This window comes from Lactuca virosa, chromosome 4, assembly GCF_052849685.1.
Source record: "Lactuca virosa cultivar CGN04683 chromosome 4, Lactuca_virosa_CGN04683_v6, whole genome shotgun sequence".
Lineage (NCBI taxonomy): Eukaryota > Viridiplantae > Streptophyta > Magnoliopsida > Asterales > Asteraceae > Lactuca > Lactuca virosa.
The window spans coordinates 285,023,248-285,039,871 of NC_136429.1; the positions used below are offsets into that span (position 1 = coordinate 285,023,248).

The 16,624-nt window shown below is 46.9% G+C and overlaps 2 protein-coding genes across 2 annotated transcripts; one reads left to right on the forward strand and one right to left on the reverse strand.

The window, feature by feature from the left end:
• Positions 1–231: 231 nt before the first annotated feature.
• LOC145105943 (uncharacterized) lies at positions 232–1,217 on the reverse strand. The gene is made up of 2 exons (XM_079043001.1): positions 837–1,217; positions 232–750 (listed from the first exon to the last, which is right to left on the reverse strand). The coding sequence occupies exons 1-2, from the start codon at positions 1,215–1,217 to the stop codon at positions 232–234; spliced, it is 900 nt and encodes a 299-aa protein (XP_078899127.1).
• A 4,238-nt stretch (positions 1,218–5,455) lies between these two features.
• Positions 5,456–5,884, forward strand: LOC145105944 (uncharacterized). The gene has a single exon (XM_079043003.1). It carries the CDS (start codon positions 5,456–5,458, stop codon positions 5,882–5,884), a length of 429 nt encoding a protein of 142 aa, XP_078899129.1.
• Positions 5,885–16,624: the final 10,740 nt, after the last annotated feature.

Here is a 16,624-nt window from a genome sequence, read left to right on the forward strand (position 1 = left end):
AAACTTGTCAGCATAAACCTACCCTTTATAGATAGTAGGAACATGAAGAACATCTCGAAGGGTAACCTATTCACCACGCGTGAATTTCAGACGAACATCACCTCTCCCTTGAACTTCAACTCTGTGACCATTAGCACATACAACTACCATTCATGGTGGCATTGGACGGTAAGTGTGGAAGGTCTCTCATTGCCCACAAACATGCAAAGTGGCTCCAGTGTCTATGAACCATCATTGAGCAAAGATTGCTCGGGTAAGTGAATAGATCATGTAAATCTCTCCAATGTTCACACTTTCCACCATGTCAGTCACCTGCTCGACTGCATGTGTTACCGGTCCTGATTTGCGATCCTTGCATTCTCTCACATAGTACCCAATCTCTCCGCAGACGTGGCAAGGTCCGGTCCTCTTCGACTTTGAGTTAGGATTCTGATGACTTGGTTTCTTGAAGCATTGTTTCTTGGGTCCCAATTTCCTTTTGTTTTGTCCCCCAGACTTGGTCTTATGACCAGAACCCCCAATTGAGACATGATGCACACTCGATCCGACTTTACCATGCTTGTCCCTGATGCGAGTTTCCTCCTCAATGCGAAGGAGTTTCATCATATCATCCAAGGAGTAGTCCTCAGATTTTTGAATCATTCTCTTAGATATGTCTTTCCACGAGGGTGGTAGTTTTGCGATGATCGCACCAACCTGAAAGAGTTCTGGTATCGAGATGAAGAGCGCGTTCAACTTGTTGACCATGATCTGGAGTTCATGCACATGCTCCATGATAGGTTTGTCATTAGACATTTGAAACTCTAGGTACTTTGACACTAGGTACTTGTTGGTACCTTCCTCATGTCCTTGTACTTGAGCTCCAAAGCACTCCATATCTCTCTCGGATCTTTGACCGGCGCGTAAATATCATAGGGCCGATCAGACAGTGAGTTCTTGATGTGACCCACACATAATTCCTCAGACTCTCTACGCAGATCCCTTTGCTTTTCCATATCAGAGATGATCGTTGGATCCATAGTTTTCCTCGCCTCGGGAATTGGATTAGCAGGAATTAGGGTCAGTTTTGGGTCCAAAACATAGGCGAGCTTCAGCACATGAAGCATGAAGTTGACTTTGTCAGCCCAGTGGGTGTAGTTCTGACCATAAAATCGGTCAAGCTTGGCAAATTCTTGGTTCATGTAGTGGAGACTAGCAGTTGGGATTTGAGTGTCCATTAGTCTGTTGAAATATAAACACAAATAAAAACCTTTAAGATTGTTGTAAATCAAACTAATAGACAATCAAGGAAACCGACAAATAATATTAAAAATTATATGTCGATTAGTTGCAAATAATAGATCCAATTACTATTAATATGATTGCCAAGTTTTGTCCAGAAACCCGATTAATCCTTCTCGATTAGATCTGATTATAAGAAAGGTAGAATGAAAGTGTCCTGTTATTGGACGAAATTAAAAAACAAAACAATAATGTAAAACCGACCTGTTGACGATTGAACTTAAACGTGGAATAACTGCATGGATCGGACACTTGTCCTTAAACATTTTTACTTCGCTTTTATTTGTTTTAAGCAACAGAGTACAACCACAGTATTTAATGCAGATCTATCGATTCTCCAACAACACTGGAAATCGATAAACACAAAGTGAATACACAAAAACTGGAAGAAAACTACAGAGAGAGGGAGAGAGCTTCAAATTTTCTTGAGTGTCGAATACGGCTCCTAGGGAGCAGTAGTTATAGGTGTCGTAACCCTAGAAGGCATGAAACGGGCCCTCATAGGTCAGCCCCTAGAAACCCTAGGGTGAAGACTTGCTCACCAAGCAATCCGTTTCCTGATCCTTCTAGTATATCCCGACCTGTCCTACATGAAGTCAACAACAGTCAACCATTGACCAGATCAGTCAAACCAGCTAGACCCGAACTTGTCAAAAATAAAATCCCCTCAGCTCCCAACGACCGATGCGTCATGAAAAGTGCGCCTAGATTGCGCACTCGCGGCGTCGGCTAGTACTAGGCTGGGCTGGGCGAGCGCGTGAGCTTGGCCCATTCCTTTGATCCACTACAAACCTTTGATGGCCTATCAAGGGAATAAGCTTATAAAACCACAAAGATTTCTTCCACCCACCAATATTGTAACATCCCGAATCGAGGTATAATTATATTTCCTTAACCTTTCTATATTATGTCAAAACTAGTCCTTATTGTGTAAAAGGTGGCAAGTGAGTACGCGCAATGTACTCATGCACTAAGCAAGATCGCGGAGGCTACCTAGTATATTGGGCGTACCAAAGGGTACGCTCGGCGTACTAGGCTCAGTATGCAAATCCAAATATTTCTTGTGTCCCTATTTAAGGAATATGATGGCCTCATTTCTAGCCACCATTATCAGCCTCCAACCTTTCCAAAACCCTAAATATCGAGTGTGTGTTTGTGCGTGTGATTTTTCAAGCTTAAATAGATTCGTAACCCTTAAAGTGAAAGAGTGAAGGTAGAAAAAGAAGAGGAAGGTGTCATCCAGCTTAGAGATCCAGAAACCATCCATCTTTGTGCATCATTTCCAGGTATAAAGCTTGCACCTTGGTTAGTATTCTCTTAGTTCTCTTTTGGTGCAATATTTATGAGTTTAAGTCCTCAAGTTTACACCTTTTCGAGTTTGTGACTCTCCAGCGAGTTTGGGCTGTCATTTCATGCATTTTAGGGTATCTTGATGGATAAAAATGATTGCTTGATCTTCCTTTGTGTCCCATGCATGAGTAAAGTAGTTTGAAAAGGGTGAAATGATGTTCTAGCTTCCCATAGCGATGCAAAGGCTTAAAGCCCACAACTTTATGGATTAAGAGACCTTGATTAGCTTAAATCTATAGTTGGAGTACATGTCTTAATGGGTTAAGACCAAAATAAGTAAAAAAATGGAAGTCCGAGGAGTACGTCGTGCGTACTCCCATCTACGCGCAACGTAGAGCCGAATACCCCCGTCGCATGCTTAGCCAGCAGTACGCCCAGCGTACTCGCTGAGTGTTGACTTCAGTTGACTTTTGTTGACTTTGCTGATTTTGACTTTTACGTCAAAATTTAGGGTATGGACCTAGGGAGGGGCAATGTGGTCCTATTTCCCTTAGTGGGCTTAGATGTGGACTTGAAATCGTGATATGGTTTTGGGCCTTAATTACTAATAAAGGGTAATTTATTTGGTTGAATGGGTGGAGTCTAAATCTGGCAGTTCGGGTGCTAGGTTTTCGTGTCATCAGTATTAGGTGAGTCTCCTCATTCACTCTTACCTGTGTAGTAGCATAGTTGTATTATTATGACCAGATGGGTCTTGCTGTTAGGTTATGTTGTGTATGTTATGATATGTGTTGATATGATAACTGTTTAGTCGGGGCTACTGTTAGCCAACCGGGGGTTGCGGATAACCTACCGAGCATGCTGTTAGCTCAACGGGACTGCTGATAGTCCCAGGGTTGCAGATAACCCATAGTTGTTTATTAATGTTGATTTATATGGGGTATCTTGGGGAACTCACTAAGCTTTGTGCTTACAATTATTGATTTATATGTGGCGGGTACTTCGCAAGACCGCGGGAAGGCGAATGTCTGATTGTACACACGCACTAGGATTTTATTACGGGGATATGATCTTTTATGTACTCTGATAAATATGATACTTGTGGTTTTGGGATTGAATTGTACTTGATGTTTGGTTGTGAAATATGTTTTTGGAAGTCTTAAAAATGAAAATTTTGGTCTAAAATTTGAGGTGTTACAATTTGGTATCAGAGCCCTGGTTTGAGGGATTTGGATGAACCTCTGGTTGATTCCAAACTCAAACTGAGTTTTTAAACATTTTTAAGAACATAACTTGAAATGAAGACTTTTTACTGAAGGAAAAACCCAGAGAAGCAGTGTGTACAATCGACCAGCGGTTGAGCGGCAATTTCCCAAAATACCTCATTGTTATTTTTATGCAGAAGTGTTGTATTATGAGCAGTTAGAATTGCAAGCTAGCTAAGTGTAGGCTAAGGAATCTTGTTGAAACAGTATGTATGTTGCCTGATTAATGATGTCTTTTCCTAGGAATTCATTCCTTTTGAGATCGAATCTGCCTTAATTATTTGTGTGGCGTATGTCTTATAAATTGTACATAGTTAGGATTTTATAGCCTTAGAATGTCTTATTTGGCCATTCTTTCTGTTCCTTGTTTGGTTGTGGATTTGAGGTAGGATCATTTATTCGAATGTCTATCGAGTCTCGTATTATGTACAATTTGCATAGGCGAGGCAAATGGCTAATGCAGCAGAGATCCCGTGAGGTAGAGCAATGTCGGGAGTGGTCTAGAACTAGTATCTAGACGTATGGTGATGTTCTCAGGAACCAGTAGAACGAGTCCATAGCTGCTATGAAGAGGTAGAGTTATTGGGTCTCGAGGGTGCGACCCACGACGAATACAGATTGGTGTGGAAGGTAGTATTGGGCCCGTACTACTGAAAACATCGGATCCATACGCATCTCGAGAAATAACCTCGAGGTACTAGGGAGCCTATAGGGGGTGAGAGTTGATATATGTGCTTAGCTTGTGCTGATGTTTTCTTTTTCTTTTCAGTATGGTGGTTACCCGAGGTTCAGGCTCCAGCGACCCTGGGAGATCGAGTGCTGGTGATGATGATATTCACAGGATGATTGCAGCGGAGGTGGCCGCAGCAATTCGATAGGCTATTCCAGAGATGTTTGGGTCTATCAAGACCACGTTGATTGAGACCTTTGATGAGCGCTATGCCGCTGTCTCCGAGGGTGCTGCTTCCGTAGCCACCGCAACACTCACTGCTGCGAGGCCACAGGGGGTGATTCGTTGTGCTACAGGGAGTTCATCAATATGAAGCCACCCGAGTTTGATGGGACCCAGGATCCGATTGCCGCTATGAGATGGGTCTATGATGTCGAAGGATGTTTCTATACCTGCTCCTGTCCGGAGAATCTGAGGGTTCGGTTCGCTTTGAACCTGCTTCGCTTAAGAGCAAAGGACTAGTGGAAAATTGTGACCGCTGACTACACACCTACAGAGCATGTTGTGATGACTTGGCAGAGGTTCACTGTGATGTTCAGGGATGCGTTTGTGCCCGCGGTTGAGCGGGAAAGGTTATCCCAGGAGTTCCTGTCTCTCAAGCAGAAGATAGAGACGGTAACGGAGATCACCAAGATGTTTCATGAGAGGGCTTTGTTTTGCCTTGAGCATGTATCGACGGAGCAGGATCGTTTTGCACATTATTTGAGTGCTATGAGGAAGTATATCAGAGCGTTTGTGGCGAACACCACGTATAGGACATTGCCTGAGTTGCAGACCAATGCCAGGAGGAGAAAGATCGAGCTGGAGACTCAGGCTAGGGAGGAGAGGGAGGCCCAAGGTAAGGAGAGGAGAAAGATCGAGCTGGAGACTCAAGCCGACCCAAATCTACATGGTCTCGATACCGGATGAGCGTCCTATATCAGCTTCGGATGTCTATCGAGGCTGTTTGCTGGAGATTTTCGGTGTAGGATACCCGATTGATCTCATTCCTATTTCGATGGGGGATGTTTGTGTGATCGTGGGTATGGATTGGTTAAGCCGGTTTGGGGCTCTTATCGATTGTGAGCGCCAGTTAGGGACAGTCCGGGATCCTAGTGGGGGAGTTCTGACTATCTATAGCGAGGGTACTAGATCAGGATCAACCTTCTATTCTGCCGCCGGGGAAAGGCAGAGTTTGCAGCATGGGTGTATGGGTTTTCTGGATTATGTGGTCGATACTCGAGTTGACGAAAAAGGGTCGACTTCTGTTTTAGATTTTCCGGTCGTATGCGATTTTCCTGATGTATTCCCCAAGGAGTTACCGGGAGTGCCTCCTTAGAGGCAGGTGGAGTTCCGGATTGATCTGAATTCGGGTGCGGCACCGATCGCCAAGGCACTGTACCATCTTACACCTCCCGAGATGCATGAGTTATCCTCTTAGCTGCAGGAGCTGTTGGGGAAAGGGTTCATTAGGCTGATCAGTTCTTCGTGGGGAGCTCCGATCCTTTTCGTCAAGAAGAAGGACGGTTCGCATTGTATGTGCATTGATTATCAAGAGTTGAACAAGCTGACAGTGAAGAACCATTACCCTTTGTCGAGGATTGATGATCTATTTGACCAGCTACATGGGGCGTCTTGGTTTTCCAAAATTGATTTGAGGTCCGGCTATCATCAGATGAGGGTTTAGGAGGAGAATATTCAGAAGACGGCCTTTCGAACTCGTTATGGGCATTACAAGTTTGTGGTGATGCCTTTCGGGCTCACCAATGCACCGGTAGCGTCCATGGACCTCATGAACCGGGTGTGTAGGCCTATGTTGGATCGATTAGTGATAATTTTTATTGATGATATTCTGGTATATTTGAAGACTATGGAACATCATCAAGAGCATCTTCGAGATATTCTTGGGGTGTTGAGGGTGGAGAGGCTTTATGCCAAATTCTCCAAGTGTGATTTCTGGTTATGAGAGGTCCAGTTCTTGGGACACCTCGTCAATCAGAACGGTATTTTGGTTAACCCAGCCAAAATTGAGGCGGTAATGCAGTGTGATGCGACATCGACCTCCGACGTGTCTTCTGGTCTTCTGCTGCGGCGGAGATCTGGATATCACAGTGCAAAGTCGTTAGAGCCGTCCCAGGGACTGTGCCCCGGGAGCGGACTCCGACGATAAAGTTAGATCAGCTAGAAGATCTGAGATAAATCTCTTTAGCTAGAGAGGACCATCTTGGTGCTAGTGGTGGTGTATGGTGGCTGACGGCGGTGGGTGGCAGCTGAGCCACCCGGCCGGAGTATAGTGTGGCGGCTGAGCCATGGGGGAAGAACCCTAGGGAAAAGGTCTTAGGGAAAAGGGGTCTTAGTGGTGGCTGAACCACTTGGGAAAGAGAGAGAGTCCTCCTCCAAGGAGGAGGCACTATTCTATTTATAGTGGACAATTAGGTCAAGGGGAATTGGGGCAGGCCTTGGGCCAGCCCAATTCAGGCCCAACTAGCAAGGAGCTGGGCAAGGCCGCCCGGAGGCGCCGGGCGGGGCTGGCGGGCGCGCCCCAGGCAGGGCTGGCGGGCGCGCACCAGGAGGGATGGCAAGGGAGTGCCAGGCGAGGGAGTGTCTGGCTGGGCAGGAAGGAGAGTCCCCAGCAGGGCTGGCAAGGGAGTCCCCAGCAAGGCTCGCAAGGGAACGCCATGCAGGGCTGGCAGGAGCGCGCCAGGCCAGGCTGGCGCGCTGGAGCAGTCTAGGCCATGCGAATGGACCATATATCATCAAGTCCCCCCAGTCTGGGGTTATTGGTACGCGGCCAATGACATCGGACTGGAACTAGTCATATAAACCAACAGGAGAGTCCCTAGCGAGGCTGGCTCGGGAGTCCCCGACAAGGTTGGCAGGAGCGCGCCAGGCCAGGCTGGCGCGCTAGAGCAGTCTAGGCCATGCTAACGGACCATATATCATCAAGTCCCCCCAGTCTGGTGTTATTGGTACGCGGCCAATGACATCGGACTGGAACTAGTCATATAAACTGTGCGTCGTCAAGTCCCCCTAGTCTGATGCGATTGGGTTGCTGACAATCGGATCGGACTAGATAAAGCACCAAAGCATTAAATAATAAAGAGAATGACCGAACCTCGCCCACGAGAGCCATGGGGTTGTGCGATTAGCCAAGCATTGCTTATGTAGCTTGAGATGACTTGATACTCCTTCACTGAGAGGAGTGTGAGCTGATCAGTGTGATGCAACGTAACTGTTGCTGCGATCATGCGGACCGAGGCTGATAAAGAGTGTTACGTGACACTGATGTCGATAAAATGTCTGGTCGGGGTAGCTAAGAAGCGTAACCTCGCCATACAGTCCCTGAGACAGTTATCCGACGTGATTGTTGTGGTAGCCATGCGAGATGGGATGTCACCAGTAACCATCTACATAGTCTGCATCAATAACCGTCTTGAGGGTCTTTCTTGCTCGGGCTACACCTAGCTGGATTGCGGCGTACCAACCCTACTCCCCCCCCCCTTTTCTTAGAGGAGGCGAGGAATAGATTCCGAGAGCTGGGCGACTAGGTTGCTAGCGAGGGTCACGCAGTGAGACTATTGCCGATAGCCAGACAATAGAATTGTTGAGGGATAGGCAGTGAGGCTATAGGTTGGGGTTGCATAGCAAGACCGTTCCCGAGAGCCAGGAAACAGAGGTGATGTGGGGTACGCGGTGAGGCTACAGGTCGGGTTACGCAGCAAGACCGTTTCCGAGAACCAGGAAACAGAGATGTTGTGGGGTACGCGGCTAGGCTACAGGTCGGGTTACGCAGCAAGACAGTTTCCGAGAGCCAGGAAACAGAGATGCTGTGGGGTTGTAGGTAGCAGGGCCGCTGTCGGGATGACCTTCTTGCTGGAGAGTATCCTCACTATAGCATGGTTTAATGTAGATAACACTTCATCGATCGTCCGAGCACAAGAGAACCATGATGACTGTGAGAGAGGAAGCACCAAGATCATGGTGTGGAATAAGCTTGTGATCCGCGACTTATGTTGCGCGACTTAGGAGAGTATCTTGGGCTTAGCAGCCAATGATCATGGAGATGTTACACGGGAGAGCAACACGCGGAATGGATTGGGCTTAGCTGCCAGCGATCGTAGGTAAATCACGCGGAAGAGCGTCGCGTGGAATGGTCGGAGCAAGTTGCTGTAATGGAGTCGGGTTGAGAAGCCAGGCGACTCGAGGCGAGGGTACTGAACCTTGCATGCGGAGCGTTCCGCTACAATGGAGTCGGGCTGAGAAGCCAGACGACTCGAGGCGAGGGTACTGAACCTCGCATGCGGAGCTTGCCGCTATAATGGAGTCGGGCTGAGAAGCCAGGCGACTCGAGGCGAGGGTACTGAACCTCGCATGCGGAGCGTGCCGCTATAATGGAGTCGGGCTGAGAAGCCAAGCGACTCGAGGCGAGGGTACAGAACCTCGCATGCGGAGCTTGCCGCTATAATGGAGTCGGGCTGAGAAGCCAGGCGACTCGAGGCGAGGGTACTGAACCTCGCATGCGGACCGTGCCGCTATAATGGAGTCGGGCTGAGAAGCCAGGCGACTCGAGGCGAGGGTACTGAACCTCGCATGCGGAGCTTGCCGCTATAATGGCGTCGAGCTGAGAAGCCAGGCGACTCGAGGCGAGGGTACTGAACCTCGCATGCGGAGCATGCCGCTATAATGGAGTCGGGCTGAGAAGCCAGGCGACTCGAGGCGAGGGTACTGAACCTCGCATGCGGAGCTTGCCGCTATAATGGAGTCGGACTGAGAAGCCAGGCGACTCGAGGCGAGGGTACTGAACCTCGCATGCGGAGCTTGGCGCTCTACAATTTATGTGTCTAGCTCGTGTGAGAAGTCTGGGTTAAAGCGGAATGGTACCTGATGCTTTGCTGCATCGCTAGTCGTACTAATAACTGATGCCTCGCTGTCTTGACTGTTTGTCGACGGCTATGCGGGGGTGCTACTTAGAGCTGGATAGTGTAGCTATCGTCAAGTGGTGTGTAGCGAGACCGCCGTCGAGAGCTGGTCATCAAGGTCGTTGAGAACTAAGCACCGAGCTGCTAGCGATAGATGAGCAGCACGACCGCTGAAAGCTGGGCAACGAGACTACCGAGGGTTGAACAGCGGGGATGAGCTTCTGACTCGGAATATTAATAGCACCTCAGGAGTGCACTGTCATGCATAACATCAGCCCTTCATGTACTTTAACTCTGCCCCTTCGGAGTCACTTATGCATGGTGTCGTACCGACCCTACTCCCCCCCCCTTTTTTTTTCTTAGAGGGGGCGAAGAAAAGGGAAATATGGATGTACAACTGCTGGAAGCTTAGATACATAGCTGCTGGAAAGAGCTAGGCGACACAAGTGCTCACAAAAAGCGGATAGCACGGCTGTCGAGGGCTAAGCAGCGCAACTGCTGGGAGTCAGACAAAGTAGCTGCTGATGGCTGGGCTTTGCAGCTGCTGAGCTAGGTCGTGTCGCTGCTGAAGGTCGAGCTGTGCAGCTACTGAGAGCTGGGCAGTAAGACTAGCGGGGACCGGTTAACATGAATGGTGAAATCAGATTAGCAAGACTTCCCGGGATTGGTCAACACGACTGCTGATAGCCGCGTAGCGCAGTTACTGATGGCTATTTCGGAATGCTTCACGAGTAGTAGTAGTAATGTACTACTCTTCCCCCTCCCTCTTTTTTTTCCTTTTTTTTTGAAAATATCGAGTGATTTGGGCCACAAAACGTATTTTGAGAGTGCATTTTGTTGAGCGTGGCTTGCGGTGCGCGAATGTTAAATGACTGATTTTGGCTTTGTAAAATTGGCCCATTAAATATCAATTTATGGGGTCCGGATTTGTTAAAGCCCAAAATTACTATTATTGTTGGAGCCAGCTAATAATCGGCCCAAATTCACAATTTTATATATATATATATATATATATATATATATATATATATATATATATATATATATATATATATATATATATATATATATATATATATATATATATATATATATATATATATATATATATATATATGGATCCATTTGATATACGATGAGCCCAAAAAGAAATGAAAGCCCATATGCAGCATGTTAGGGTTTATGGAGTTGGAGGCCCAAATCCCTTTTTCGCTGTGTATGTGCGTTTGAACGTCCATAGGTATCAAAAGTGTGTTTGACTTTTATCTTACAGCCGCTTTTCCCCCTTACTCTCACGATCTGTTCCAAGAATGCCACAAAGAAGAAAGGGAACGGCGGCGATCTAGCCATCGGCGCTAATCAGTTGAGTCGCCGGCTGGATGTGATTTGGCGGTGATGGGAGAGAAGCTTTTAGCGGGTGGCGATCGGAAATGATATGGCTCTAGTCGGTGGTTATGTTTGAAGCAAGTCCAACAGATCAGTCAGTACCACCGGTAACGGGGTTGAGGAAAGCAGTTGTTACTGGAGGCGTTGAAGATGACCGATGACTGCTGCTGGTGACGGCACTGCTGTGAAGCGATGGTTGCTGGGGGTCATCGAGGTGAATGGAGTTGTGAGTCCGGCAGCGACGGGCGCTGGGGCTAGTTTGGTTGATGGGTGGTTTCGGTGATATTTTGGTGATGTCTTAGATCCGATAGGTGGCGACTACTCGAACACAGCAGGCCGGCGATTGATTGTTTTTGGGTTCCGTGTGCTGGGGGAACGGCGGCGACTTGCTGGGTCGTCGCTTGAAGTTGTTCAGCGATATCAGGTTGTCCCTTTGGGTAGCAAACGATGGATGGGTTGTGGCAGGCAGCTGATTCGATCAATGATGCGTTGCTAGATGTTGGTACTGTGGATGACGCCTGTTACTAGGACTGCCTCGCGATGGTGATTGGCGATTGGTGGTGATTTGGTTGCAGGTTGTCTGGTGGTGACGATGGTCACTAAAGTTAGAGATGCCTTTGTCGGCTGGCCGAGAGACACCGATGATGGCGGCTGTGATCCGCGACTCTGGAGCTTGGAGTTGCCTATCGGCTGCAGGTGATCCGACGAGGTTTGGTGGAGATCGGGGAAGGCTTTGACTGCCCGGAAGATGTGTTGACCCGGTGGGTCCCGACTCTTTTGTTTTTTCTGTACATAAGGGATTGGACCAGGTCGGGTCCAACTTTGTTTTTGTATAGACAACTCTGTCATTTGTCTTGTCATTTGTTTGGTGCACTGTGCACCTTTACCCCCTCCTTTTTTCTTTATGTCGGTTTAGGAGAGACAAAGAGCATGAAGACCATTTTGTAATAATTATTCTATACAACTTTTGTATATGCGAACTGTAAAACTGTAAAGCGACTTTTCTCTTTTTATCTTCTTCTTTCCCCTCTTTTTTTGTGAAAACCATTTACATTTTTCCATCCCCTCTCTTCTTCTTTTTTACTGGGTACTTTCTTTCAATACTTCATCTCTACTCTTTTTTTTATATTGAGCAGTAAATTTTGGAGAGGGTAAAGTAAATCTTTAAGGTAAAAATGCTATCTCTTGTGGAGTGTACAATTATGACAGCTATGCTTACAAGCAACTGTTAACATTGGTAAGAAAAATACGACAATCCTTAGCTCAAAAAGGATTTTCTTTTCAATCTGAACAAAAATAATGGTGTATGGACTGAGATTTGAGTAAAACCCATGAAAAGTTCTCCTCCCTTCTCTCTTTTTTTTTGAAGGTTTTGTAAAATGTACAAGCCATATGCCTGTATGTACAAATAAATGTTTCAAGAATTGAAGTTCTTTACAGAAGGTCTAAACAAAAATCTTTTTTCTATAACACATAAACTAAAAATGAGATAAAGACTTCTCTTCTTCTTAGACTCGCTAAACAAACACCAGAATATAAAAAAAAGAAAAAACGGATTTGAGAAGGATCTCTTCTTGTAAAACCTCCTTTTTTTTAGCTTGTGCAATCAAACCATCAAAATATGAACAAGAAGAGATTTGGAATTTTTTTTTTCTTTAAGCTTGTGAGGGAAAACACTAGAAATATGAACAAAAGTGAGTAAGAACTCGATTTTTTGAAATGTACAAGCATTCCAGCTTTGTTTACAAACAAATGTTGCTGGGAGTAAGGTTATACACAAAAAATCTTAACTAAAAAACGATTGTCTAATAATATGAATTTGATAAAAATTTCTTTTCTCCCCAACTTACTGAATGGGTCACTGAAAAGAAAAACGAAACTGATCTGAAATGCCTTTGTAAACTCGAAAAATCTTTGAATGAACCAAAACTAGAACAGATCCAAAGATCTGGTCTAAGAAACCAAGCAAATCCATAGATCTGAACAAAAACACTAAGTAGATCAGGAGATCTGAGCTAAAAACGAAGTAGATCTATGGATCTGAATGAAAACACATCAGATCGAGAGTTCTAAAATATGGCTAATCAGATCTGAACGGATCTGATCAAATGAGGGATAAGAATGGACAGATCTGAGAAAACCTAATGTGGAACTCAACAAATCTGAACAGATCTAGGAAGAACAAGGTGATGGCTGCTTGTTCAAGTCCGGGATGGCGCCAAATGATGCGACATCGACCTCCGGCGAGTCTTCTGGTCTTCTGCTGCGGCGGAGATCTGGATATCACAGTGCAAAGTCGTTAGAGTCGTCCCAGGGACTGTGCCCCGGGAGCAGACTCCGACGATAAAGTTAGATCAGCTAGAAGATCTGAGATGGATCTCTTTAGCTAGAGAGGACCATCTTGGTGCTAGTGGTGGTGTATGGTGGCTGACGGCGGCGGGTGGCGGCTGAGCCACCAGGCCGGAGTATAGTGTGGCGGCTGAGCCATGGGGGAAGAACCCTAGGGAAAAGGTCTTAGGGAAAAGGGGTCTTAGTGGTGGCTGAACCACTTGGGAAAGAGAGAGAGTCCTCCTCCAAGGAGGAGGCACTATTCTATTTATAGTGGACAATTAGGTCAAGGGGAATTGGGGCAGGCCTTGGGCCAGTCCAATTCAGGCCCAACTAGCAAGGAACTGGGCAAGGCCGCCCGGAGGCGTCGGGCGGGCCTGGCGGGCACGCCCCAGGCAGGGTTGGCGGGCGCGCACCAGGAAGGGATGGCAAGGGAGTGCCAGGCAAGGGAGCGCCTGGCTGGGCAGGAAGGAGAGTCCCCAGCAGGGCTGGCAAGGGAGTCCCCAGCAAGGCTCGCAAGGGAACGCCAGGCAGGGCTGGCAGGAGCGCGCCAGGCCAGGCTGGCGCACTGGAGCAGTCTAGGCCATGCCAATGGACCATATATCATCACAGTGTGAGGTGCCGAGATCTCCATTTGAGATTCGGAGTTTCCTTGGCCTGGCAGGTTATTACCGGAGATTTATCAGAGATTTCTCCAAGATTGTTGTTCATCTCACCAAGTTGACCAGGAAGGATGTTGCTTTTATTTGGGGGCCTGAGCAGCAGGCATCTTTTGAGACTCTTCGCCAGAGATTATGTGAGGCTCTAGTGCTTTCCCTCCCGGAGGGAGTGGAGGATTTCATGGTCTATTGTGATGCATCCATTGTAGGGTTGGGTGTTGTGTTGATGTAGAGAGAGCATGTGATAGCTTATGTGTCGAGGCAGCTGAAGCCTCATGATACGAGATATCCCACCCATGATTTAGAGTCGGGGGCGGTGGTATTCGCCCTCAAGATTTGATGTTATTATCTCTATGGTGTCCGGTGTACCATTTACACGGACCATAAGAGCCTGAGGTATCTTATGGATCAGCCCAACCTGAATATGAGGCAAAGGAGGTGGTTGGACATAGTGAAGGAATACGATTGTGAGATCTTGTATCATCCAGACAAGGCCAATGTGGTGGCCGATGCCAAGAGTCGAAGAACAACGAGTATCCCGATACGAGATGTATGCATGAGGATGACAGTGATGACTCCCATCTTAGATATCATCAAGGAAGCCCACTTGGAGGCTATAAAAGAAGAAGATCATAAGAGTGAGCGGGTGACCGGGAAGGTTTCGGCTTTTGATATAGATAGTAGAGGGATTTTGACTCTCCATAGGCGAGTATGGGTGCCATATGCGGGTGGAGCCTGGCGGACTTTAATGGAGGAGGCCCACAAGTCGAGGTTTTCTATCCACCCGGGTGCCACAAAGATGTATCTTGATCCGAAGCATAATTATTAGTGGCCCAGCATGAAGAGATATGTGGCATGGTTTGTAGAGAGATGTTTGACCTGCCGAAAGGTCAAGGCAGAGCACCAGCGCCCTCATGGAAAGTTGCAGCCCATGGAGATTCCCATATGGAAGTGGGAACAGATTACTATGGATTTCATTACTAAGTTGCCAAGGACTGCGAGGGATGATGACACTATCTGGCTGATAGTGGATCGTTTGACGAGGAGTGCTCACTTTTTAGCCATAAGTGAGAACTCTTCTGTAGAGAAGTTGTCGAGATTTATGTGAGTGAGGTGGTGGCTCGACATGGGGTGCCGACATCTATCGTGTCTGACCGGGATGTGCGTTTTACTTCCAGATTCTGGAAGAGGTTCCATGAGGAGTTGGGTACCTGGCTACATTTTAGCACCGCGTACCATCTGCAGACGGATGGGCAGAGCGAGCGGATGATTCAGACGCTCGAGGACATGTTGCACGCGTGCGTTATTGATTTTGGTGGGAGTTGGGGCTCCTACCTTCCTTTGGCTGAGTTCTCGTATAATAACAACCATCTTTCCAGTATCGGTATGCCCCCGTTCGAGCTCCTTTATGGTCGGAGGTGCCGAACTCCTATTTGTTGGGGCGAAGTGGGACAGATGGTCATGGGGAGCACGAAAGTCATGCTCAAGACGACAGAGCTCATACAATAGGTTCGGAAACGGTTTTTGACTGCGCAAATCCGTCAAAAGAGTTATGCGGATCGGATGCGCTCAGAGCTAGAGTTCCAAGTAGGAGATTTTGTGCTCCTGAAGGTGTCGCCCCTGAAAGGGTGTTATCCGCTTCAATAAGCGGGGAAAGTTGGGCCCTAGATTCATTGGCCCTTTTTCGAGTATTGCCATGTGTGGGCAAGGTGGCTTACCGGTTGGAGCTACCGGAGGAGTTGATTCAGATCCATGATACTTTCCATGTATCCTAGCTGAGGAAGTGTATAGCCGATGAGGTGGCTGTGGTTTCCTTAGAGGACATTCAGGTCGATGATCGCCTGAATTATGTGGAGAAGCCTATAGCCATCTTGGATCGTAAAGTGAAGACCTTGAGGAACAAGGTAGTGAACTTGGTCAAAGTTCAGTGGCAACACCATAGAGGTTCGGAGTGGACATGGAAACCGGAGTCCGAGATGCGTGAGCAGTATCCTGAGCTGTTTCTGGAGGATGACTTCGAAGACGAAGTCTGATCCTAATGGGGGAGAATTCTAACATTCCGAATCGAGGTATAATTATATTTCCTTAACCTTTCTCTATTATGTCAAATATAGTCCTTATTTTGTAAAAGGTGGCAAGTGAGTACGCGGGGCGTACGCATGAGTATGTGCAGCGTACTCATGCACTAAGCAAGATCGTGGAGGCTACCTAGTACGCTGGGCGTACCAAAGGGTATGTTGGGCGTACTAGGCTCAGTATGCAAACCCTAATATTTCTTGTGTCCCTATCTAAGGAATATGATGACCTCATTTCTAGCCACCATTATCAGCCTCCAACCTTTCCTAAACCCTAAATCTCGAGTGGCTTGTGGGTGTGATTTTGCAAGCTTAAAGATATTCTTGACCCTTGTAGTGAAAGAGTGAAGTTAGAAGAAGAAGAAGAAGAAGGTGTCATCCAGCTTAGAGATCCAGAAACCATTCATCTTTGTGCATCATTTCCAGGTATAAAGCTTGTACCTTGGTTAGTATTCTCTTAGATCTCTTTTGGTGTAAGATTTATGAGTTTAAGTCCTCAAGTTTAGACCTTTTCGAGTTTGTGACTCTCCAGAGAGTTTAGGCTGTCATTTCATGCATTTTAAGGTATCTTGATGGATAAAAATGCTTGCTTGATCTTCCTTTCTGTCCCATGCATGATTAAAATAGTTTTAAAAGGGTGAAATGATGTTCTAGCTTCCCATAGCCATGCAAAGGCTTAAAGCCCACGACTTTATGGATTAAGAGACCTTGT